General features: G+C 38.8%; 1 protein-coding gene across 2 annotated transcripts in view; it reads right to left on the minus strand.

Moving 5' to 3' along the window:
- Window positions 1-1,292: 1,292 nt before the first annotated feature.
- The window catches only part of SYTL5 (synaptotagmin like 5), a 94,397-nt gene continuing 68,503 nt past the window's right edge, over window positions 1,293-27,186 (minus strand). The window contains exons 10-18 of one of the 2 annotated variants that reach the window (XM_056329425.1): window positions 24,532-24,624; window positions 20,418-20,483; window positions 19,309-19,487; window positions 18,397-18,499; window positions 16,063-16,224; window positions 12,352-12,460; window positions 10,726-10,861; window positions 7,949-8,157; window positions 1,293-7,356 (exon numbers count right to left, since the gene is read on the minus strand). In XM_056329425.1, the coding sequence (XP_056185400.1) occupies window positions 7,214-7,356; window positions 7,949-8,157; window positions 10,726-10,861; window positions 12,352-12,460; window positions 16,063-16,224; window positions 18,397-18,499; window positions 19,309-19,487; window positions 20,418-20,483; window positions 24,532-24,624 (1,200 nt within the window). In that variant the 3' untranslated portion in view covers window positions 1,293-7,213. The remainder of the gene's footprint in view (window positions 7,357-7,948; window positions 8,158-10,725; window positions 10,862-12,351; window positions 12,461-16,062; window positions 16,225-18,396; window positions 18,500-19,308; window positions 19,488-20,417; window positions 20,484-24,531; window positions 24,625-27,186) is intronic. The other variant, XM_056329427.1, reaches the window with a different exon arrangement.

The following is a 27,186-nucleotide window of genomic DNA, read 5'->3' on the forward strand; positions in this document are numbered from 1 at the left end:
GGTATGGAATGCCTCTTTGGGTAGTTCGGGTCAGCTGGCCTGGCTGTGTCCTCTCCCCATTCCTTGTGCCCCTCCAGCCTTTTTGCAAGCACGGCCTGAGGAACTGAAAAGTCTCACAGCAAAGCCAAAACACAGCACCATACTAGCTCCTAAGAGGGTAACTCCATCCCAGCTGAAAGCAGGACATAACCAAGACCTGCATTTGAATTATTAGGTTAGTCCATACTTCAGATTTACAAGGAGAACTTCTCATCTGTCACCTCATAGAGAAGGGGAGGAGAAACTGCAGTTCAATTGTACAGAAGTTATAGAAGTGTCTTCTAGACCCCCCAAGCGAATCCTTAAGAACAGTCCCAGCAAAGGTACAGGGAGTGAAGAAAAGGCAGGAGGGCTCTTCCCCCTGCAGCTGCCTTCCAGTTTATGGGTGTTTGACCTCCCACCTCCACAAAGGCCAGAGCCAGCACGGAGACAAGCTAGATGGGAGTGGTGTGAGGGCAAACGAGCCAGCTGTCTGTGCCCAAATCACACCAAGAGACCAGCAAATCCCACGGAGATGGTCTCCCCTTAACCTGGGTGCAGGAACCCAACGGACTGAGCCAGACTTTCAAAGTCCTGCAAAGCAAGCCGAGGCAAGCACAGACCCAGAGCCCAGGAGCATTATTTACCTCCTAGTTCCTCAGGCAGTTGGGAAGGGACAGGAAGACCCCAAAAACCCAGGCAACTAGAGAACCAAAAGAAGATGGAAGAGAGCCCTCAGCGGTAAATTCAAGTGAACGTGACTCAGCTGAAAGTGTAAATTGAGTGTTCAAATGCTTTTTGCTTTTTCTCTAAAATAAATAAATAAATCAGGACCAGTAATTACAGAAAAGTTGCAATTTGAACATACCTGGACTTTCAGGTGGGCAGGAGCTCGAACTAGGGAAGAGGTGGGAGACTCAGAGATGGAAGGGAGGACCTGAACATGCAGGGTTAAGCCACACGTGAAATAATTGTCTAGCAAGAGGGAAGAGAATGCTGCATTTCCCTTATTCTTAGAATTGCATGTTAAAACAGGTTTAATGCTTGTGAAATAAAAAATAGCTTAAAAACACATGAAGTGTAGAAATTAGGACAAACAAAAAAGCAGAGAGCGTGACACTTTCAATGGCATCCCACCTCTGAAGATAGGCCAGGCCTCTTGCATTATTCATCACATGTAAGTGAAGTAATGTCTTTACCTCAGTGAGATAATGTGGGATATTCCTGGGAGACATTCTTATAGCTTGCTGTAATGCATTTTAGGAGAGACAGGACACAGCAAAGTTTTAGTATTTTAATTTAACAGATAGAACAGTAATCTTGACAACAGCTGCAAATGTATTACCAGCCACCTTTGTCCACAAAACTGAACGTACAGTGCACAGTAGTACAAAAATGTTCTGGGCAGGAAACATTTTGTTTTGTCTAAACTTGGGTAGAACTTAACATACCGCTAATACTGTTCATGTCCAGCAGAATAATTAAACAAAGAGCTAGCAACAGATCTTAAGCAGAACAAAGGCAGAACGAGGGATACGTGACATTCACTTAATTGCTACAATGAATGACTACACTTGGCTGTAGGCAAACCTTAATAATTAGAACTATCCTCAAAAATACGCACGGAGCTGTCAGGAGTAGTAGCACACAGATATATATATATATATATATATATATATTACTGCCACAAAGTAGACCTGCTGAAATAACTAATCTAAATAAAGGCCCAAGATGCAGCAAGGGTAAGTTTCAAAAGCAACCTAAAACACACCTAAAAAGCAAGCTGAGATTCACCTTCCGGTGTCAGTGTCAATATACACAGTATAATTAACACTGTATTAATGCCACTTCTCAAACAGCATTTGCAAAACATGAAATTACCAGGCAGGAAATTCATGGCACACAGTGCTAAGGTTCTGCTAGCGTGCTTCTCAGTATCTCCTGCTGGGCTATAGTAAAAAACACCACTACAAATAGAAGTCTGCATCCTATTTTGGAATTCATCACATGTTCTAACACCATTTCTCTAGGGTTAATAAAAATAAATAAATAATTGTAATTTTCTAGAAACTATTAAAAAAAAAAAAAGAGGTGACAAAGCGCATAGACCAGCTCTCATGAGATAATTACTTCTGCCATTGTTGCAAAGTGCTGAAAATCAGTACTGTGTGTTAGGGAAGTAAAATTTCAGGTTTTGCCTCATATAGGTGAAAATAAGTGGGACTATCACTTAATTGCTGCATGCTGCCTCCTTCCAGATACTGGTGTATCCAGATTCAGGTAGAACATTCTGGTGAGGGTTGCAGAACTGAAGTGAGGGGTGAAGGAAAGAGGGACCCTTACAAAGATACAGGTACAACCCTTACTATCTTATGTGAATCCACAAACTAGACAGCTGTGGAAATAGGACTCAGCTCTGTTTTGAAGGTGTAAGAGATCCAAGCAGCCTTTCTCTTCACTGACTCTACAGAGCACACTGCAAACTTTATGTGCCTGAAGCTGGGCAATGTGCATATCCCTCAAGAAACCAAAATTCTGCCAGTCTAAATGCAACCTTCCTGTTACCTCTTCTTATCAATTAGCACCAGTGGATGCTCAATGGCTGCTCTGGTGTTACAGTTTAGCTGATGTTTTGCAGACTACAACTTTGAATAAATGCACTTGGCAGGGCCTAACCAGGCAGGACAAGAAAGATAAAATAAAATAAAAAAATGCTTCTTTCATGCTACCTTAGCATAATCTGCATTGGAAGATGCACAGAAGAATAAGCTTCCAGTCTAATGCATCATGATCAAAACATGCTCATCATCCTGATGCCTTCTCTCGTAAACCATCTGCTAAAGCATCCAGTTGGGAAAGAAGGATCAAAATGTGGCATCTAAAAAGGCATTCAAGGAAGGCAATGATACTTGGATTTCCAACACAGGAAGATGGCAACAGAATCCCTCAGAGGCTTTGCAGCTTTCCTCCCACCCTTGCTCAAATGTAAAACAATGCAGGTGGAGGAGATGGGGAGGCCATTTCAAACGTATTTTGACCTGCTTTTGGCATCTAAGCATGCGAGTGAGAGCATCAACATCTAGAAGCCTAAAGCCCCCATATAGCTGATAAAGTGAGCAGAGAAACTTCTGGAGAGCAGGGCTGGATACTAAAGTCTGATGGCAGAACTTGGAGAGCCCTCAGCATCAGCTCTTTTTGGTGGATGCTGGCAATAACCACACTGTCTAAAGATTTATTTACTGTCCCCACTTGACATTTTACAGTAAAAGTTGCACTTTTACTCTTCTTTAATGGGTCAAACCCTCAAAATCTGATCACAAGGGGGAAGAAATAGTGATGAAAGCCCTGTAGTTACCTTGCTAGAAAAATATGTATCAGACTAAAATACACTGTGCAATGCAGAGAAGATTTCTTCACCACTGACGCATCTTCAGTTACTCAAGTCTGTGTGGAAAAATACTTTAGAAATATCAGCTCTGCTGTGTCTGTTTACTCAGGACAGCAGTTTATGAATCAATATTAAAATTGTGGCTATTTTCTCCTAAAAATTAACCTTGACTAAACCATTCATGTGTCTTCAATACCATAAACATACATATACAAAAGGAAGGCTTTGGCCTAATTCCTGGCTTTGTGTCTTTTTGTTCAGCCTAGTAACACACAGTACATGATGATGCACAATTATAGGCAATTAATTCAAATATCTGGGAAACAAGAAATCACATCTGCAGTTAATCATCTTGTGCTTCTTCCAAACCATAGATCAATTTTGTAAAGGAAGAGAACAAAGATGTAAGAGATACAATTAAATGAGACATTTTCCACAAATCAGATGTTTCCTACAAATGTGCCAATAACATCATAGAAAAGCAAAGCTTTCCAAATTGCTCTAGTATTGATATGATGCTCATCATCCCTCCAAGGCTCATTTGAGGCAGAGTGTGATACCTATTATATGCTACCATAATTCAGAATTGTCACAGCTAACCTAGAAGGTAATTCCACCGTAATACTCCAAATCCTATCAACGGCAAACACAACCGCCTTGGCTGAAACCACTTCTCAGGTGAAAGTGTTCCTTTCATATACTGAACTGCAGTTGACAACTACAGCCTATTCATAGCCGGGTCTATAATTTCAGGTGCAGGCCTAGAGTGAAGTTTTGGCCATTTGGAAGGAAAAAGCAGAATTTAAAAGCCTGCGTATGAGCTGGGTGGCACTTCCCAGGCAAGTCCATTCACCACAAACTCTACCATAGGACCAAAATAGGCAGAAGATGTGGTAAAGCACAGACTTTCCTTTCAAAGCAAGACTTGATTTAGCTAAAATGTTCATGCTTAGGTGGTTAGAAAATACTGTTCAAAAATTAGACAAACTCTTGTACTCCGTGTAAAAATAAATGGTTTGGTTCAGTTCAAAATTATTTTAAGGTTTTCAATTTTGCAATAAAAAAGGTGTCCATTTTGGTGTCCCACTTCAGAGGATTTTTTGTGTTCTTATTATTTTTCCCATTTTCACCGTCAAAATGAAATGAAACAGAACTATCCAATTGCCCAGTGCTCCTCTACAACTCTAGCTGGAATTTTGCCCTGAAGAATCATTTTCTTTAGATTTAATAAGCTTTACCTTTTTGAATCAACTTCCAGGAAGTGAAAAATCAAGCTTGTTCCTCTATGTCAATATAATATTATTATTCCCAAAATAAATAAAGGTTTGCAGTACAAACAACCAAGAAAATTCAGACCAGTTCTGTTAGAGGGAGGGATAGTTCAGGTGGCAAAAGTTATGTTTGGTTTCACTGGGGATACTGATACAAAAAAACCCAACAACCCAAACCTAATACTTAAAGGAAGACTACTATGATAAGAAAATGGTCATAAATGTATGTGCTTGATATTTGTGCTCTGATTTATCAGTTCACAGCATCTGTGGCATAAAATGAAAAGCCAGCTAAAACTAGACTACACTTGCTCCAGTGCCCAATTTGAGCAGAACTTCAGAGAAAATGAAGAATTGATAAAGAAGGAAAATAAAGTCAGTTTCCTTGAGCAAGTACTGACTTCTGGTTCCCAAACAGATTCTCCAAGGGAATTTTATTTTCAAAGAGGACTTGGTAATTTCTGAAAATTGTGGATCTCAAACTGGGCAAAGCAGTACCTCCAATGATTTTTTAAAGTCATATCAGAAAATATTCACAATGAAACAAACTGTTTTATTAAAACTAAGATACTGTTTTTAACAACAACAAAATTATCTGTTAGTATTAGGATTTTAAAAGACTGCTTGTAACCTTCCCCACAGTTGCAAGCCACTCAAACCAAAACCAGTATACAATATCCTAAAAAAAAAAGGAATGGACATCACATTTTAAGGTTTTGGATTCAGCTTTAAATACATGTACATAATTGTACACTAAAACAGCTAGAGATATCAAATTTCCAGCTGTCGTTACTCTGGCTATTCATATTCTGTTGTTCAGTCTAGATTTCTTGCAGGTTCTGATTGTGAAGAACAACATTTGTATCTCAAAAAAAAATCAGATTTTATGGTCTTTGTTCTTCGCAGAAATCTTTTGAATACTGATGTTTTGATCTACAGGGAATGATACATTCTTTGAAATTTTGGGGGTTTTCCAGTAATCTATGTAAGGATTATATTTCCATATATTTCAATTTGTTTCCTTAGTACTAATACTACTTCCAAAAATAAAACATTTGAGGAGAAGAATAAAAAAGGTAGAATGGCTACAGATTAATTTACCAGTTCAAGTAGGAAGCTTTCTAATTCTGGAAAATTCTGAAGAAATGTTGTTCAGTCAGTTTGCTGATCTTCCTTTGTCTTATACCCTGAGCAATGACATGCCACACAATTACATTATCATCCAATCTTGCAAGCAGACATGTGCTGTCCTTGAAAAAAGATTATAATCTTATCTCATTACGGTAGGAGTAGCCCACAACAACTATTCAAAACAGTATGCTCTTCACAGATGACCTGTGTAAGTCCCCAAAGGTTGGTGGATTTAAGCAGGTGTAAAATCACTTTAGGAAACCAAGTAGCAGAATTACTGTTGAACAATTGTCACAGTTAATAAGATTAATGATTGAATTGGCCAAACCTCACTCTTATCATTAAATCTACTGTTAAGTTGCAGGGGGATATTCAGGAGAAAAAAAGACCTACTCTGGTTAATAATTAATGTGAATGGGCATGTGTTTGAATCCCAGCACATTCAGAGAAAATTCCACGGTTGTGCAAATCAGTCTGGCCTGTGCTTTACACGTCACTTTGCTACATGATCTGTTGAATGAAGGTCTCAGATAACTGTCTCCAAACGCAGTATGTGTCTCATCTCAGCGATGTATGAGATGGGGACAGGCATGTGAACATACTCCCTCTGTATGGCATCAGAAGGTCTTGGCTAGAGCTGTCAGCTGAATGAAAAACACAGTAATGCCATGTAGTTCTGGAAACTGGGGATTTGTTATGATTTATTTTCATTAGAGGCTCTTTGATTACATTGAACCAAGTCTGCCTTTTATACGGTGCACTAAACTAACCCAGAGAATGCCAGGACACCAGCACCGTACACCAGCTCACCTGCTGCCTATTTCTAGCGTGCAGCACAGTGCATTGGCCTTCCTTGGGGAGCTGCCCGGTGCCAAGCCTGCCACCCTGCACAGCCCAACAAGCAAACATGAGAAAGGAACGTTGTTTCTTATCCTTCATAACATTATGGCTTCTTATCTTTCAAGTGCCAAAGCACAGACTTGCCCTGGATCTGCTTGTATGGTATCACTGCTGTCTCCTAGGCCATCTTTGACCCAGAAGGAGATACGTAAGCCAGGCATTACTTACAAAATTACTAACTAGAGAATTTTCTGACTTTGTGCTCCCCATAGGCAGAGGTGTTCATCAGCTGCACACCAGTCACCAGAAGGGACAGAGAAAGCCAGTCCGATCTCTGTACGAGGTCATATTCTCACTGGCTTCAGGTAAAACATAATCCGTACAAGGAGCCTGGGTTAAAAACATGCGCATGAAAGTGCAGAATGCATTAAAATCTCACTTGGAGCCTTAATCTCCAAGGCAAAGAGTACAACAACTTTCCCACTTTCAAATGGGCAAAGTGACGAAAGCCTGAACACCACCGAGGTCAGGAGTACCTGTGGTACCCCTCAGTAGTTAAAGTCTTTCAGAGTCTGCGTTTTCCCATGCTGGATCTCAGCATTAATATCCCCTCCACGGGAGCTCCCGGACTGTCAATCATCTTCTGCCAGAGGTGCTGCTCTTCCCCTTGAGAGTCCATCCAGTCGACCTCCTTACCATTACTTACACCTGGCAATTATAAAAACACGAGGTATTTCTCCATGTTAGTAAGCAGTTATTTAACATCCTTGCTCATTCGCTCCAACAGTGTATAAGAAAGATGATAAGCGCTTTACACCACCTATACAGGGAGTTACACTGAAAACAGGTGGCTCCTGGAGAGCACCAGCTTGTCATTAAACTTTGTGGCACATGGACAGAGGCACATAAACCTCCCCACTCTGCACCACAAGAAACTTTGTCCTAACAGAGGAGGAACGGATTCATGCCTCTTCCAGATCACACCTTTGTCAGCAGAAAGGCTGTTGCTGGACATAAGTAGTCTCCTCCTTCTCACCAGGATGCTAAGAAACACTTCCAAGGTATTCCCAGTTGTTCTAGACTGTGCAGAAATACAACTGGGCACCAAATTTCTGTGTCTCACTCAATGGAGGAAAGAACTAATCTACAGATTACATGTCTTCTCTCCCTTGTCTACTGCCCCAAGTTCCCACATACTTGCCATATGCTCAGTAACATTTCTGTCCATATACACGAATCATGTGGGGTGAGGAAAGAAAGCAGCATAAGGAAAGCAATCATGAGTCAGATGGGTCCTTACCATTTCCAGTGCTCAAACGGACACCTCCCAAAAAAATGTTACTGGAGAGCGACTCCTTGTCCCACACAGTCAGCTCTAGGCAGACGTTATGTAGATCCCTTGAATTCAAGCCACTGAAAGCAAAGGTATGATTCCACTGGGGGTTCACACTCTTTCTTATTATGGGAGTTTTGTGTTTTGTAGCTTTGCTGTCATCTGGGAGTAGGTATCTGGGAGATACAGAAAAGGAAAACTGAGTATGTAGAGTGATTGTCACATAATATTAACATATAATTACAATCATATAGAGGCTTAAATGGGATCAGGACCCCAACTTCCCACTGTTAATATATCTAGCATGTACTTGAAGTGCATATTTCACATTTGTGCTCCGTTTGTTCTTCGGTTTGTTCATCAGTTATCACCAGCAGAAACTTGAATTAGGTCTCCTTGCCCCAAGTCTTGGGTCTTAACCACCATCTTTTTAATTCAGTGAGGATAAATATGGACAGAATCATAAAAACACTGGCTAGAAGGAGCCTCTGGAATCACCTTATCCAGTGTCCTTCCCAAAGCAGGACACGAGGTCCTCCAGAAAGAAATGAAAATGACTGATAAGGAAGGAACTTCAGCAGCTTTGCATCATTAATTTGAGTTGCCTAAAGCCCCATTCAGTGCAGAAACACAAAAGCTGTGAAGTCTGACAGGTTCTTCACACTTCACGTTCACTGGAGAATTCCTTTAGTGAAACTAGAAGAATTTAATACTCTAGTTGAAAATCAGAGGTCTCTACAAATTTTCATAGTCTGTACCTTCTCCTTCAGCAAAGCTAATGCAGTAACTATGTGGTCGCACATAAACACTAAGGGGTCAGACATACAGACAAATTGCATCACTAGGCCTCGATCAGGATTCCTGTGCAGGCTTTTACTTGACAATAAACATGAGCTAGTTACTACAGTAGGCTAACTGTGGGCTAATCTATGCCAGATTACCTCAAGCTAACAGTGCAGCTTAGACCACTGCAGCATCTCAACTGGTTCATGGCAACTTGATTGTGCATTTGGCCATGACACATGGCAGACCAGCAGTCCAAGGTAAACGGGGTCCTGTTGCACTGTACTGAATGATCCACGTCAGCAGTAGCTGACATGACTAACTAATTATAGTCCGAAGAATTATTTGCCCCACTTTGCTACTGCTAATGTAAAAAAACTTTGACAACATTTTCTCCCTGAAGTCTGTTGCGACCTCCAGGTGGGAGCGAGCTGCAGGGGTATCAGTAAAAGGAAATGCCTTCACACATGTTAGGAAAAGAAACATGGCATGGGAGAACAAATGCATAGGAAGAACAGCTCAAACTTTTTCTGCACGATGTCTATGAGCTTAGTGATAGTTTGAATCACACTACAACATCAAGATAAATTTTGTTGGCTCCTCCAAGGCATTAAAGCTGGGATGTTTTCTATGATCTCCATTTAGTAACAATGCTCAAACCATTACTAATGAACTACAGCATATCTAAAAGTCAGCAGTTCTGAAAGCTAGCAATAAGAGCAAAAACTGGTAAAGAGAAACGCTTTAAGTTATCTGTTTTTTCCTAAATGTAACACTTTTAACATATAACTTACATTTATGAAAAATCCAGTATAATGAGGTATGCAGGATTATGGTCATTTTATTCAAAACAGGTATATTCTAAATGTAACATTTTCTGTATAGTTTGGATTTTGACTGTCTGACACAAAATGTTGCTTATCTAATAAAAAGGTGCATATATGTCATACTCTGTATATTTTTATGTATCCACATGCATACAGGCACATGACACAGACCTTAAACTTTTCAAAATTATACATCTTTAAAATCAAACCTGAAAGCCATCAGAGCAGAAGTTTTAAACATCTTCTGTCAAAGAATATTAAACGTTAACAAGACACTAAATTAGAGTTAAGACGCTATGTTTGAAATCAGTGACAAACTTCCTTGGAATCCTCAGGGTTTAAATGTGCGCCTTGACACTGTGCTGCATGCCAAAGAGCTTTCCCAATTAAGCACTACGAAAAAAACCCAACCCAAAACTATGTATAGTTTAAGTGAGAAAACTCTTTTCTCACTTAGCATATTTACTGGAATCAAAACAGAATTTCCTCACACACTTAATCAGTTTTCTTTTTCTGTATGTTTCAGGTGACATCCATTAGAAAGAAGCTCAACTTGATGGAGCGTGCCAGCTTTTATAGGTGCTATTTGCAGTTTTCCAGGGAATCCAAACAGACTTCTATCTTCCTGAAAATAAGTTTCTTATTCAGGACTAGTCTGGTTATTCCTCTTATTAAAAAATATGTACAGTTTCAATTTACTGAAAATGTAAATGCCACCATCAGATCAGGTATCATCTCCAGTGTGAGAGCCCTAATTTACAATTTCTTGCCTTCAGGAGTGATGAATATTCACCTACCTCTCTCTACCAACTCAGTGGAAATGTTTTCTTTTCTAAACATTATATTCTATAACAGCATGCACATCAGCACACTGGATACTTATGTATGAACAGTTCTGTTTCTTGACTGAGTGGTATGTAAATACAATTGTATTTAACCGCTGGGCCAAGTCGTACCTCTCTACCCTTATTCCACAGCATTCTTCTCTTCAGCATACTATTTCAAGGTGCCAGTTGCTTTTCAGGACTGACACTCCATACACACATATAGAGGCATATTGAAAAAAAATGGGTCAGCCAAAATGTGATTCAGTGCAGCCATTAAAAAAATGGTGAGAAAAAAACCCCCACAAACCCTTTCACGAATGTGTCGGATGTGCCTCCTGATTTCACTGCTGTTAAATTCTTTGCTTCTTTGATGAGGACTTCTAATATACCTCCAGATGGCATGTGAGAGTCTCCCTTTTTTCCTTTTTTAAAGGTCTTCTTTCCTATACATACAACAGAGTTGCAACATCATCATCAGAAATTATATATACATTGCAAGGCTGTAGGCAATGTAGATTGTCTTTCCTAGATTTTTAAAAATCATCTAATGCGATGGGATTAAAGTATTACTTATAAGGAGATTCTAATTCTCTACGGGTAGAGAAACTAATAAGGCTGAGGCAGAAAAATCACTCCATATATGATAAAGAACTTGACCATGTAACTAGCTAGTCCTTGCTGGACACAATAGGGTGCCCCATCTGAAGTACTGTCTGGTAAGTATTTGTGGATTACTATGCTGAACGCAAAGAACTGCATGTCCTGTATGTCTTACCCTCTTTTCAGAATCCACTTCCACCACTGATGTTAAGGCAGCCCTACATCACAAGAAAGGTATAAAAAACTCTGTCCCAAAGCTTAAAATGTAGAAATACACCAGAAGTATTCTGTGTGTAAGGATGCACTGCTCCTCAGAGACCATGACAAAGGACCAGTGCTCACTGACACCCTACTGCTTTCAAACAGCAGCATGAGGACACGTGTACTTGCTGCTGCTGCAGATTCTAGAAGGCTTATCAGCAGGGATTGTACACACTCATTAAGGCTAAAAAAATCAGAAAAAAAAGATCAGGAGTGATGTTAAAACGTACTAATTTAAAAAAATGCAGATAGTGATTATCTGCACTTTTTAGACATCAGCTCTTAAGAGAGAAAACCATGGAATTACTGGAGGGAATGTCAACTGTCCAAAAAAAAAGAAAAAAAAAAAAAAAGGTCGTCATATATCTATCAAATTCTAATGCTAACAAGCAATACCATCACTAAGACAGTGCTATATCTGTGTCTGGTATATACATATACACTCAGGTGCTACCCAGTGATTGCCTTCACTTCAGATGATTGCTGTGCTTCATGCTACTACAATGTGAAAAGTTAGTAACTGTTTTCCCCTATTCATTGCTGATGAAAAGAATGGCTCACCCTAAAGAATTAAAATAATATTTCACAGGACTGAATTACAGCAGTAATACAGTAAAACAGAGCAAAGAAAACAGTGTAAAAAAAAAAAGTGAAAATGAGGAAATAGGTATGCTTAAGGACAATTAAGCACGAAGAACTAAGTGAAGTTATTATTTTGATCAGTTATATGCTGTATATAACTAGCTGAACAAAGAACCCACAGACTATGTTACAGACTATTCATTTCTATGTGGCTGCCCTCAATCGTGTTATCTAATGTCTGCATTTTTTTTAATTAGGTCACAGCCATGCATCAACACTTGACTGCACACTTCTCTCTCCTTAAGATCAACGTAAGAGAAGAGGATGGAGCAGGAGGAAAATACTCACAGTTCAAAATTTCCACAAATAAAGACAACTAGCATATTTAAGTATGATTTCAATCTTCAGTAATACCATTACTTCACCCTAGACGAGGATTTTTAATACTCAGAGGGATGTTGTCATATGCTGCCATTAATGTTTGTTTTACCTTGAAACTGCCCTAGAGGAAGCATTAGGTTTCTGTCTGGGGGAATGTAACGTAAAACAACTGTCAGTTCTCCTTTATATTGAAGCCCAACATCTGTCACAACCTCCACCTGAAAAGAAAAAAAAACAAACAAAACCCCCAGAAATCCAGCTACGGTTAATCTTTCACCTTTTGATTTTAATTTTGTTGTACTGATACAGTACACTTCTTAAACATACCAAGCCACTTTCAGATAATTAGACATTCCAGACTGAATGCAATCATATTTCAGAAAACTGTGAGCCAGGGAATGCAAGCTCCCAGAAGAACGTGGCATTAGACACTGTTCAGTGAACACACAAAGGAGAGAGATATCTTAACATGAATAAGTGAAGCAAACAAACAGAAAAAACCCTCAAACTTATTTCTGGACATATAAGCTGTAGCTAATTTAAGCTGACATTCAGCCCTCATTTCCTCCAATCAGTATTTTAAACCATAATCAGTTTCATGTATTTTAGAGGAGTCATTCCTGAGTCACTCTTGCAACAGAGGTGTGGGGAACAAACGCAAGGGAAGAGAGCAGAGCATAGCTCTGAAATAGAAAAAAAATATTGAAAACTGTTATTCCCAATGTCTTTCTCCTTTTCTACACAGCTACTATTTCTGTATATTTTTGTTTTATAAATGTTTGAATCTTGGTCAGAAAAAATGCATTCATTGTGCTTCAGAACATCCTTGATGAACATCAGGCCTTCACTGATGTGTGCTGAATTTCCATTCACATTTTACGAAGTGGGAAACTACATTTTAAAAACAAAAGATACAACAACACAGGGATAACATGTTATGCCACTTCAAACTGATTTCTAGAAAAACAGAGTGCAGTGAAAAAATGTGTCTTGCACGTTTACATTAGAGATCAGGTCTATGAAAAACTCAGGCATATGCTAACCTCACTCAGTGATGTCACTAAAGGAGGTGGAACTACCTCAGATGCTTGCATTTCTGTACATGCTCCAGTGCTTTGGTTTGGGTACAAACAAACAAATCTTCCTGATGTCTATAACAGCAGAAAAAGCATATGTATAAAGGGAGAGGACCCTCAAGTGTTGTAAGACACACTCCAAGGTACCACACAAGCCTTTAAAGAACTGCTTATAGATGAATGTCTGATCTGTGACAGTATTTCTCTCAGATGCATTCAGCTTGTTTCCTGACTCCCCAGGAGAAGTCAAAAGTCTATTATCATGAGAAAACTGAACCAAAAAAAAATCCACCAGAAATACATACAGCAATACGCACAGAGTCATCATTGCCTTCATATCAGACTCCAGGCTGACACTAACCATGTTTAATGGAGCTAAGGACGGGACAGGGAACAAAGCAGTTTTAGTGATAACACGGCCCTTTTGTGACTCAAAAACAGGCATTCCTGCAATGACTCTCAAACAGTCCTATCTCCACCAGTGTCTGATGCCAGTTGCTCAACAGAGGACAAAAGAAAACCTGTGGTAAATGGCTGTGGAATACTTTGCACACCATCTAAATCTTGCCAGTCAGACAGCTCACTTGTGGTCTAAACTATGCAAGTTTAGGATCAAGTTTCCCATGAAGGCAGCAAATATTATTTTTTTCTGTTCTACTGGTGGACAAGCGATGGTATAAGTTCTTACGTCAGGAACAATTTGTCAACCTCCTTGCCAAACCCATATACATAACAGGGCGCTAGACTCTGCCCCCTCTTTAACAATAGAACTATTTTATCTTTTTCTGATTTAATCACACTCCTCTTGAAAACAGACATTCAATGCTCACAGAAGTAGGTCTTAAAGTCTCCAACCTTTTCACTAAAGCAGCTAAATGACAAGTAAAGTGTAATAAAACCTGGGGAATTTCACCGCCATTCCTGTCTCTATCGGGCAGTTCATATGAGAGAACAGCATGTGATTTGCATGTGTATTAACCTGAGCTTTTTTTAAAAAAAAATCAAAATGCAATAATTGATATTATTACCTTTGCTGATCAAAAATCTTAGCAGCAGTTTAAATTTAGAAACATTATTTACAACAACTTAGGAGGCAGAGACCAATTCTGTCTTTGCTTTCTTTGGTAAAAAAGAACTCATTTAAAAATCCTTTTAATGGGTTTGGAAATAATCAGACAGCACCTTCCAGCTGGAATGGTTTAAACGCTTAGTGCCTCGTTACTTTTTTCCTGAGCAGGAAAGCTTCGTGACTATCTTTTTTATTTTTTTCTCTTCCCCTTAGGATTAAAAGAAACCACCCATACACACACAAATCCCCTAAGACTGACATGAGATGAAAAGAAACTACTGTATGAGAAGAAGCTCAGTTTGAGACCCACATTGCGCAAAAACTGCAAGCAAAACAAATACTGGATGTGTATCTTCTTGTTGTAGACTGGTGGGTACCGTATAATAGCAATATCTGACACCAGCCAGAGCTATGACAGCGATTATTAGACATTAGTAGACATTTCTTCTACTTCAAGGGAACCCAACGAAAGCAATTTACATGAAGTAAGCTTGTAAGGAGGACAGTATAATTTTGGCCTGGACACAGTGTTGACTGAAACATGTTTGCCACTTTCTTGTCCTGGTCTCACTTTGCCTGGACCATGAAGGAAGGGCTGGTGGTCACGGTAGCCCTTATTAACAAAGCTGAACTAGAAAACTCGGAATGATCCTCCTTGCCACTTATAAAGTGTGAAGTATGTAAGTGTTCAAAGAAGAGACCAATTTCCTTATGTATCTTCTGGCAAATTAATTACTAAAATATAAATTTGTGACAGTTTAGATGTAGGCCCCACTTAGCACTATACCTAGCAATCAATTATACAGCAGTCACATCCATTTCCCATCTGAGAGAAAGGCACAAATCAAACACACCCTCCTGAAATCTGAAATGTAACACTATTTCCTTAAATATAAGGAACACAGAGCAAACAAGTCATCTGAGTCAATCTCCACATCGCTTACGGTACAGCCTTGGATTTTTCTGCAACAAGAAAAACACTCTTTCTGAAACGGCAGTCTAAGCCACTGGAATGCCTGGGGATTCTGGCTGCAAGCAAGGCAGGAGCCTTTAATCCTCTAGCTTACAATAGCATTTTGAACCTCTTCCTGCTTTGGCAAAAGTGTTTATTTTTGAGTGTGCCCTAGACACAGAAGTCGTCCTATCCTTAGTTAAGTGCAATGACAATCTTGTTTCAGAGACCAATTGATTTGCCTGCTGAGAAGCTTTATCTTGTACCTGCCTAGTTAAGGTGAATAAGAGGTTAAGAAGTCATTTTGTCACAGCTGAAAGGTGTAAAGCACTTAAAACTGAAACCAAAAAAGGTCTATTTCTTTAATAAATTGTTAAGGGTTCAGTAAGGGGAGTGGTAGGAAAGTCCCTTGTTTTATGTACTATTCTTAAAAAGTAATTTCTTAACTAGGTCATTTTTCCACTGCGCTTTATTACGAGATGAACTTATACTTTATTAAAAGGTGGGGTTTCTGTTTGTTTTTAAGTAGCCAGTCATGTCTACAGTTTTCATAAAGACTTTAAATCCAATATGATTTGATTGAATAAAGAACAACGGTATTATTTTTATTACCATATTAGACACTCATAAAGTCCCATTTTATAAACACATTCCAAAGGAAAAATAACGAAGCCTTGGTAATTTCGCTACACAGCACATTCACTGGCCCCTGAAAACTCTTACCTTGGGCTGGAGCACAAACCACTCATCACACTGATTTTCGAAGTTCCAGGAATCGAATGGAATTTCCACCTCCCCAAGGAAGCTGTTGCGTCCGAATCTGTCATAGTGCCAAACAGAAAGCTGCAGGGTCCTGGTTTCTAGCTGTGTGTGACTGATGACATACTACCAACAGAAAAAAAGTAAAAGAAACTCTCAGAATAAGCAGAAATAATAGTTTCCATGGAGCCTTTTATAGCTCTAGCTCAATTTCACAAAGCCCACAGCAGCTAACAAATGAAGCATGAAAGATTTGTTTTCTTTGCAAACAAGATTGATCTAGCCAGAAAACTCACAATGTTAAATCTAACTCTCTTCTTTGCAGTATACATACAGTGGTAATTGTTACTATCATAATTGTGTTTTTTCTGTATTACTTACTGGGTATTTATGACTATAAAGTAAATTGTGACGCTTAAAACTATGAACCTGCTCATTTCTTATAAGTCTATGTAAAAGAAGCAGTTCGACATCCAAGTTTAGTTCGTAAGAAGAAACCCCCACTGGTTCTTTCACCCTGAAAAAGAGTCCGCTATACACTACTTCCTAGAAATAGTGTTATCTCCTTTTCAATTGTATCTTTGTAACTTACAAAAAATTGTTCTAAGAACAAGTAAAACTGCATCTGCAAAGCATGCACCAAGCGTATCGGTCTTAAGAACCACTGCTGGGCTATTAAAAAACTCCTCTGAAGAAACACTGTATTTTAGCAAATACACAGAAAATTATAAACATCTGGAAATCTAGCTCTGCACACACTGCTTTTAGCAAAAGGCCTATTAATTCCCTGAAAGTCACCCTTCTCCTAGTGTTAGCTGAAGAGACCCAGATGTCTTCTTTTTTGCATCAGGAATAACGTCTGGACACAGACACGTATTCTCCAAAAGCTGAAACAGTCAGGTCAGTTGGCCAGCCACACAAGTAGGCTATTTGTGTACAGATATGTCTGCAAAGCTTAATCCTAGATGCCAACAATTCCACTGTGAGAGATGCCGTATTTAGCAACAACGGGATAAAAGTCAAAGAGGGAAGATACAGACAGATTTAATTATTTTTCTTTTCTTCTTTTAACAGTAGTTACACTTGGGATGAACAGATGCAGCTCTTGCTTACCTACCCACAATTCAAGCAAGCCCTCTGTTACAATTCGCATTTTTAGCAAGCTGCCAGGTGCCATCCTCAGCAAGTTTTCTACCAACAAACATGTTCAGTACTACGTTCCTTGCTAAATAGTCTTAACACCTTTTTTTTCCAGTTCAGGCAAGTCTTAACTTTACTACAAACCATTTAAAAATGAGGCTATACAAGAGACTTTCCCTTGGCAAGCAGTCTGGCCAGACCAAGTGTGTGCATCTGCAGAATGGTTTTGTAGCCACGTTAAGCCAAGTATACTGGCCAGGGAACATCTTTTAGCCTCTAGTTTAAGAAAGTTATTTAAAACATCGCTGAAATTACAAAAGAGAAAAAAACCAAATGTCAGGACAAACTAAAAAGTTTCAGGCCTCATGACAGCCTGCTGGGATAACTCTCATCAATTGCCAGGAAGGATAATCATGGGGAATCACCAGGAGCCTTGCAGTCCAGGTACCAGACAGGCAGGGAACTGGGCAGACACTCTGCCCTTCCCACCTGCACCACAGAGCTGAGGTGGTGAGTAAGATGCTTGTGAGGAGCTCAAAAAAATTCACCCTCTGTAGTGGATGTGGGTAAACAGCAAGGAGAGGAAGAGTCTGGGCATTGTGCTCCACCAGGCCTCAAGAAATTAATGTCATTGCCTTTTGCAACAGAAAATTAACTTCACCACAGCTCTTTAGGAAGGCAGGTAGTGAAACTGTTGTTGGCATTTTCTTACCAAAGTCAGTTCTGCTTTAAAAATAAATTAAAGCCTCCAGAGAAATTCAGATCTTATGGGAAAAATTTAATTTACCTTAAAAATCAGTTAGATGGGAAGCTTTAAACTAGCTTTACTGCAGCATTAGTTGCTAACTTAGGGTATACGAAATCTTTAAGGTGCTTTTAACAAATCTGAGCTCAGGTTAGACGGGAACATAAGTTTTGAAAGAGATCTATGGAAACTAATACAAGTTTTACCTGCAAAGAGGAGAACCAAAGAAAAACACCTCCTCAATGCTGAAAGCCAGAACTTACAACTCATAGGCTAGAAGTTTTTGCTTAAATACCTTCCCTTTTGAGGCATCTCTTCCAAATTCTAATTCCCATACTGGAACACATATAGAAAATGCCTATAAGCACAAGTCGAACATTCATCCCAGCCTGAGAGAGAGACAGTGTTCTCACCTTCAGTGTTTCATTAAATTCTGGATTGGTGCTGTTACTTTTAATTTTGGTCTTGCGTTTACTTTGGCGGGACTTATCAGGCAGAAGGTATGCTTTGACATATCTGCAGATCAAGTAGGAAATTATTAGTAAGGAATAAAAATGATCAGTTTGAGCAAGGACCTGACATCGCTACATCAGCAACACGTATGTGGAAATTAATTTTTGCAGTCTAAACAACATACATATGTAACACAGAATGTGTGAAACATGGAAAGGTTTTGTCTTTATCTACAAACATAGCAATGTTAGTCAGATAGGATCAGAATAACAAAAGGCAGAGCTAAATTAATTTACTTATCCTCAGAAATGCAGAAAGCTTTGCTAACACTTTCCTTCTTGTAGTATGTGAGAGTGAAGAACTTCATACCCTACATACTATAGGATTACACATGATTAGAGATACTAATTATTGCTTCCTCATGAGAGAATTTACATATTATACTGAAAACTATAATGAGAAGCTCAGAAAACAAGGTCTTTGCAAAGTGAATCTATGGATGCATGAAACCAAAGTTACCTCTATCCCCCCATCCCTCCCAAACATTACTCCTCTTACATACTTTAGTTTTGATTCTAGAAGAAATAATTTCAACCTCCCTATTCCTTCATATTTTTTTCCCTTTTACTACCAAACAGGTTGATAATTCAAATAATCTTATTTTTTCCCCAGAACAGGCACATGTTGCCCTAAGAAACATACTGAAAATGCATTTCCCACAGGGAATCCAAACCCAGCTATCATCAGAATGCTGCCTTGTAGCAACTGGATCCTATGAATTCTCGGGCTCATACAGTAACCCCAGAATACAGCACGTGACATGGTGGAGGACACCACTAGCAGAGTTTAAGGAAATTCTTCTTTGTGCTTACGGATCAGTCCTCTGCTTCTTCTCATCTGCAAGAGCCAGGTTTCTGCAACTTTTCACCAGGATATTGAGGGCACCTGTTTTGTAGCTGTAGTTGATGTTGAGAAGGATTTCACCACTGACCTTCACGTTGCCATAGTCACCAGTTTCACTATATACACTCAGCATGCTGTTAATGCTAGTCTGGAGGGGGAGAGAAAAAGGTCTTAGAGGCTTAAAAAATTACTCTTTTCCAGAATCTGGGGGTTTTGTGCAGCTACAGCCTTGCAATATTATCACACTTGTTAGGACTTGCTATGAAAACAGATTATTTTGTGGAACAAGAATACCACCATTTGATGTGAAAGGGAATGAGAACTATAATTAATGATAGCTTAAATGTCTAGACAGTTGATGTTTTCCCGTGCAGGACTGAAGCCTATTTATAAACATGACTAAATCTAAATTACCACCATTTAATTCATGCATGAACTGAAGAGCAGACGGGCTACATAAACTGTAAGCTCACGTAAGTTCCAAGCAGAAAAAATATCACCTGTCTGGCTCACTTGTCCACCTAATTTTTACTGAGTCTCATAAGGCAGCTGCTGATAGAACCATTAGAAAAAGTTATAAGGAGGTTCCCTGTAATACTAGATGGTATAAAACCATATTTGTTTAAAGTGACACCCACCTCTCACTAGCAATTCTACAATAATGAGCAAAATTCAATATCCACCATTTCTGCAATTTTCCTAAAGCCAAAAAACTTTAGCAATAATCCCACTAAATTTTCCACTGCAACATAAACATGTAATTCCTCAATTTCTTTTTTTCACTCATACCATGCAGAGTATTGCTATGAGGATTTCCTCTTCCAAAAGATTGCAATTATGAAAGAATTAAATATTTTTAAAGAAAACCAGAGCAATATGCATGTTGCCAGAACTAAAGGCATTCGAGAAATCTGATGCATGTTTTCCTTTGAGTCACTGAGCTCAAAAACATATAAAACCATCTAAATTCTAACACATAGGAACCTTGCAAGACACACAGGTACAGTCTTCAGCAAAAAGAGAGAAAAGAGAGAGAAACCTTAAAAGTAAGCTAAGCAGAGGATTCAGGAGAACTCACAGTATCACCATCTGTTTCAGGCACATTTAAATACATCCATTTTCTGTCAGAGCCTTCTGTGGAGTTCTTTAAAGAAGGCAGTGCAAAAGATCAAGAGAAAAGACCATTAGATAGCTGCAATAAGAAAGAGTAAGTGCAATAAGTAAATCTTTACCTACACAGACAAGTAAAGGGAGTTTGTACTGCAAAGCCATAGCAAGCAAGAAAAAGCTACCAGCAAATCAGAGAAGTGCTGTTTTCCATATACTTCAAGTATTGAAGGACACAGAGCTCAAGGTAATTAAACAGAAATGAAGTATCGGCTGTTTCAAAATAAACAAATTACATTTTAGAACACCAGCTCAGCAGATTTGGATTTGTATCGGTTTGTATTTGGATTTGTCTTCACGTCTGCATGAAGACAATCCTCACTTAAGTCAGTCAAAAGCTAAGCATTCATATATTGGTAGAATCAGCACCCTTGTAAAAAATCCATTTATCTGTGGAGTTTGTAAGAATAATGAAAAATGCACACAAATATTGAAACATGATGCTTGTTTGGGAACAAATAGAATATGGGGGGAAATATTTTCATCCCTCTGCTTGCTACTGCAGTATCCAGAAATCTCTATTAAAGACCTCAAGGGAAACTACACATTGATCCGCTTTCTTCCAGGTGCTGGAAGGAAGGAAGGAAGGAAGAGCACAGTCAAGGGGAAGAGCCACACAAAAAGAATTGGTCTGTGACAAAACTCAACTCTCCCAGCACCTCGCCTAACGGCCCTGCAGCACAGAAAGCTGGAGGAATAAGCAGGCCTGTGTCAATAATTTAATGACAGACATGAAAAAACAGAACAAGCAATCATTACCCATAAAGTTAATTTTATATGTCATATAGGAATAATAAAAGGCAAAAAAAAGTGCTGTTTTTTTTTTTTTTTATTATTTCTGCTGGCCTTCTTTATCCTTCCTTTAAAAAAAAAAAAGAAAGAAAAGAAAAAGAAAAAAGAAAAATGCTTGTCCTTTTAATCCTTTGCATAATTGGCTGAAATTCCATGAACAGGACTCGTTAAAATTACTAGAGCATTATGAACACACACAAACAAACAAATTCATCATATTTCCTCCTGTTCCTAATATGCCTCAAGCTAAATCCCAGTCTTTATCATTTATGCATTTCACCTAAATCATATGTGAAAATGGGCATCTTTGGACACCCTTGGTGAACAGTATATGCTACAAAATTATCCCTGTAACAGAAAAGTAAAATTTTTGTGCCCACTTCAGAAAACAAACAAGGTTATACCAACACCAGGAGGTGGATGAGTTGTTCCCTGCTGAATCCAAATACTCTTTTTCTTGATCTTTAGGTAAGTGGGCAGCAAGGGATAAATGATTGGGGTAAAAAAACCCTGAAAGTCCTGAACAAATAAATGACCACTGAGCCTAGAATTTATGTAAGCACAGTTTCTGAATTGCTTGCAAACTCCAAACAAAATAACACAAATTTAGTGGAAGTATTTAATATACTTGACTTTCTTCTCCCACAGACCCTGTTCTGTGGCATTTACACTGGACTTTACATATGCTAAATGTAATGACCTTAAGAAATCTACTCATTTTCCAGCTTCGTAAGTAGTAAACGGCCACCACATATGAAGGATGCAGACCCTCATTTTAGTAGCTCACCAAGAATTATACTTGTTTTGCATCATATCTTATCGCTGCAGTAAGGCACTGGAAGAATTCAGTCTCACTGATTTGATGGGTCTTGACAATGACACATTAATATGCTTGGGAGAGGAACTGGTGAAGGATGCAGGGAAAACTAAACACAAAGTTCATGTGTTAGCTTTAGGAAAACACAAAGAAAAATACTCTAATGCTGAGATACAGTTCCTGTTCAATGTCACTTTCCATTTTCATTTTTGCTTACTCATGTTACAAGTAGATTTCAAGTTTCTTTACCCTTTGAAATATTTCTTCCTTTAACTCAAATACTTGTTATCAGAGTACCCATGCTATCCTTTAAATTCTTACATTTGAAAAAACAAAAAAAGAAATCCATGCAGTTAAAGCCTACTGTTCATTAATAACATTATTTCAATGTGACTTAATAGTACACAGTTATTTGACAGGTAAGTAGATGAAAAAAAATCAATACACTGCAGAAGGCTGAAAGGCTTCAGCCAAGCAGAGTAAAGGCAAAAAAGTAAGAAAGAGGGGAAACATCAGTAACACACACTTAATGGGAACAAAACCCACCAAAACCTGTAAAATTAGCCTCCTTTCACAGGGAGAAGCAGCTTACCATTCACAACTTGGCCATTAATATAGCATGCAGTGACACTAAAAAACATGTCACGGTGAATACAGAGAAACGAGAGCATTCAGACGTGAGATTATCTTAGACCTACAGCTCTGGAAAAGCTGTGCTCTGCCTAAGAAAAAGGTCAAAGAGAAATCTACAGCAAAGGACAAAACCCAATGCACAGACAGAAGGCTGCCTACAGCACTGAGAGGGAAGGCTCTCTAAGCGCAGTTCCGCAACTAGTGGCCTAAACACAGAAAGCACTTAAGCACCTGCAACCTCGTATCAATATTCAGAGGAAATAAAAATAATTTTGTCTATAAAATCCATGGGAACAAAAAGTATTGGAGACAACGAGTAATAGTTATCCTTGGGTAAGTGGGTCTAATTAGACCAGTGTCAACAGGCCACTTTTGCTCAGGTCTGGTTTGGTGTGCGGTGCCACACAACACTGCTGTAACAGTCTTTCTGTGAACTACATAGATCAGAAGTGAAAAGGGTCTGGATGTGGCCAAATGTAAGATACCGAAATACCCTGTGATGGCAATTTTCTCAGCCCTTTCTCCTCCCCAGGTAAGCCAAGCTTGGATTCAGCCTACTCCATCTCCTTGGGATCAAGAACTTCAGCAGCATTCCCCGGGCCCTGCTTGCATGGGGACTAATGTGGATGCAGTCTAGAAAGGACAGTTCATTGGTTACTGTCACGGACCAAATTTTCTCTTCCCTTTTAGCATGCAGACTTCTCATCTCTCCTCATCCTTTTCAACTCTCTCACCTTCTACTTGGAATTTGTTGCAGTTTTCTGATACTCTGTGTGCTGACCAGAGCTATTCTTAGGCAGAAGTCATGAAGAAGAGTGGCCAGAGAGGGCTCTGCCACTTTTCTGAAGATGCTTTCAGTTGCCCACATCCTAAGTGTCAGATCCCAAAACTGGGGTACACAGCACTTAGTCATAAATGAGACATGGTAAAAGCTTTTATCACCCATTTTCTTTCCCAGAGAATAAGACTGCATAATGAACTGCATAAGGCTTGTTACACCAGTTTTGCTGCATCTCAAGTACCTGTTACAACCTGAAAATGCAGCTATCCTTTTTAAAACCATCATTAAGTTGCAACACTTGAGACAACTGCAAGACTCAGACATCTGATTTACAGTATGTAGTTTGTGGGTACGACAAGAAACAAAAGCATATAACAGAAAAATACTTTAATTATTGCAGAAGGTAGAAAAGTTGTCACCAACAAACATCCCCAAGTATCTCCCTTCTCACTGTAAAGAGAAATACTTTTCAGATGTGGCTGGCATAGCAATCATGTCACGAAGAATGAGAGAAGCTAAGTTGGAAGATGGACAATGATGCCACAGAGTGGTATTTATGCGAACAAAACAGACAAGTATTTGTGTCCCAAGAACCTGAACAATCAGAAAGTGGTTTGAGATGGAAGATCCCACCACAGCCTTGTTCTCTTTATTTCAAGTAAATTAAGATAAAGTGCTCCTCTGCAAAGCTGAGCAGTCACACACTGCAAACACCTGGTTTGCCTTCTCCAAATGTGAGCTTGCTTGTAACCTGAGCATGTGAGGAAATCTGCTGATGGGTATGAATGATTTATCTTTCCATGTGCTGCAGAGAACAGCATTTTAGCTTTGAACAACATTAAAAATATAATAGAAAAACTATCTAAATGTTAAAGGATGTTTCTCAAGTGCAGGATGAAAGACAATCTGCTGCTAAGCGGTATGAAGTTAGAACTCCTTTTTGGAGGAACAAATGGTCTTTTGTGGAAGGACAAAGCATATGTTTTCTACTTGAGATCTTACTGTTGATAATCCACTTGTCAATTGTCCATGTTTCCTTGAATAACGAGAAGCCACTACGTCATCAATGTCTTCTTCTGTTTCATCCAGATAATCCTAAATGAAAAACAAGCATTTTAGTCATCGTGTTCTGCTCTGTATTTGGTCAGCTTCTGTTGCTTAGTTTTGTTTCCTGTATTTTCCATTTTAGGAAGACTGTGCAGGATGCACTCAAAATTCTAATCTCTAGAGGAATTGTGATTTACATTTTCCACATCTTTTTACAGGCACACAGCATAAGGAGAAAAGACAAGTGTTACAGTTTCAGGGTTCAATTTATTAAGAACTGAAAAACTCGACACACATACTTTATATCTTATTCTGGAGGTGCATACCTTTGCATGGCCAACAACCATGCACATAAACAAAACCCACTCCCATGCCTACTAACAATCTCATGTGAACTACCTTATTCTACCTTACTACTCTTTGCATTCAGGAGTTCAGGTTTGGAAATCTTAAAGGGACATGGTGAGAATTTTTCAAACCTTAACAAAAGAAATGAGTGAATTAAGGTCTGCTACCAGGGGCCAGGGGATCACAGATACACTGGTTTACCTGAAGACATTTGTAGCCAGAAGCTGTTAGATGACTGACTTCTTGGTTACAGTCCAGGTTCCATGTTTTTACAAGACATATTCTTTACAATCCAGTTTTCCAATGATGGTCCGCATTTATATCAGTCACACACAAATGAGCAAGCACACAATTTGCATTACACTTGCACCCTTTCATGCTGCCTTTGGTGACAGGCAACAATTTTGTGCACACAATCATTAACATAGAACCACTTTCTAACAGGTGGTGCTGAAAGCCCTGGGTTATTATTCCAAATAGGAAGAAACTTGTCCTGCCATCATACACACAATATATTTGAGGGGTAAACAAAAACCCCAGTTGATGTGCATATTTTAAAAATAATTAAATTCCTGTATTATTTTAATAATTTAAAAAATGGAGAAAAAAAATCAGTAATTACACAGTTTCATATACATGCCTGAGTTTTAATAAGACTGGACTGTAACATCTTTAGCCCATATACAGAAAAAAAATATTCATTTTTTAACACAGCAGTAAAATCTAAAAATAAAAATAATCTGCTTGATAGTCCTAATAGGACTGATAACTTTAAGTAAAAGTTACAGGGAAAAAACCCCCAACAGATAGATATCCTATTAAGCATAGGTTGGAAATTTCAAGCAATCATAAACCTTATGGTAGGTATTTTGAAAGACTGCTTTTAGTTTTAACAGAAGTTTAACAGAAGTCAAATGTTCAGCTTCCTTATACCTGCTTTGCAGCTATAAAAGTCTTACATGGCGACCTACCTCATTCTTTATTGCTTAGTTACTTTCACTCTCTTAAACTAAACAGAGAAGAACTGTATTCAAACTCGGGAGTCTCAAAGACTTCTACGCTAATCAGGAAAAAAGCAGAGAAGAAAAGCTGCTGGAGAGTTGAACTGTCACAGTTTATGTAAAGATCTGCAGAGCATTTGTCATTAGTATGCATAAAACCATCTGGTACATCACTTCTCTGCTCCAGTGACTGAAATAAAACCAGTTGAAAGTGATGCAAAATTTTCTATTACTGTTTTCCAATTGTAACTGCATATCTAGTATTAGGCAGAGGAAAACCAGGACAAGTCATCGCTTTATTCAGGACCAAAATGTACATACTGAAGCAAACATTCCCCTTAGCTTCATGTTCTTAGAATAAGCTTCCTCTGCTGGTCTCTTCTCTTTCTAATCTATTCAGGGCACTGTTACCACCCCATAGAAAAAAAGAAGTCACAGATATTTTATACTCTAAGGAAGAATTCCTTGGAGACCCAGGCACAACAGAGAAAACTGTATCAGGGAGACAGATTGAGAGCTGAATCTTCAAAAGTAAAAACAAAAAATCCCCTAAAATAAAAACAAAATGCCCCACCCTTCACTTCTACTCTCCTCATTGACTTCAGAATTCAGGTGATGTACTCAAGTTTAAAACAAAATTTGTTTTCCTTTCCCATACGACAGGAAGAAGCAATTCTGGTAACACATGCAAAAATCTTTCCTTTATATTGTTGTATACATACCTGTGGACTTTAACATAAACAGTGCTACATTTTTGTTGCTGAATAATTAAATACAGGGGAGAAAAAAAAGACAACATCTTCAGACTGGGGTGTTTCAGGTCTAGACACTCAAAAAGACAACATCTTCAGACTGGGGTGTTTCAGGTCTAGACACTCAAACATTAAGGGCTTCAGTAAGAGTCCTAACGACAGCTAGCTGACTACCATCTTCTGTCTGCAATCAGATATCTAAAACTAACATAAATAAATAAATAAATAAGTCAGCCTATGCTCTTTATTCATTTTGCACCACAATGATTATGTTTCTCAGGAGGTGTTACGAAACTGCAACTATGTAACTGGTTAGTGTTATCAGCTTATTAAAGTTAGAGCTAGTAGGACATTAATCTCATCGTCTCCAGTGGGGGTTCTAAGACACACATTACCCAATTACTTCCAATAAAGCAGCTGAGCATGTAATGAACACTACTTGGTCAGGAATTCAACACAACCCTCCAGATAGACTGTTCACACATGAACACAACACAAGATTTAACTGA

Source organism: Falco biarmicus, chromosome 2, assembly GCF_023638135.1.
Source record: "Falco biarmicus isolate bFalBia1 chromosome 2, bFalBia1.pri, whole genome shotgun sequence".
NCBI lineage: Eukaryota > Metazoa > Chordata > Aves > Falconiformes > Falconidae > Falco > Falco biarmicus.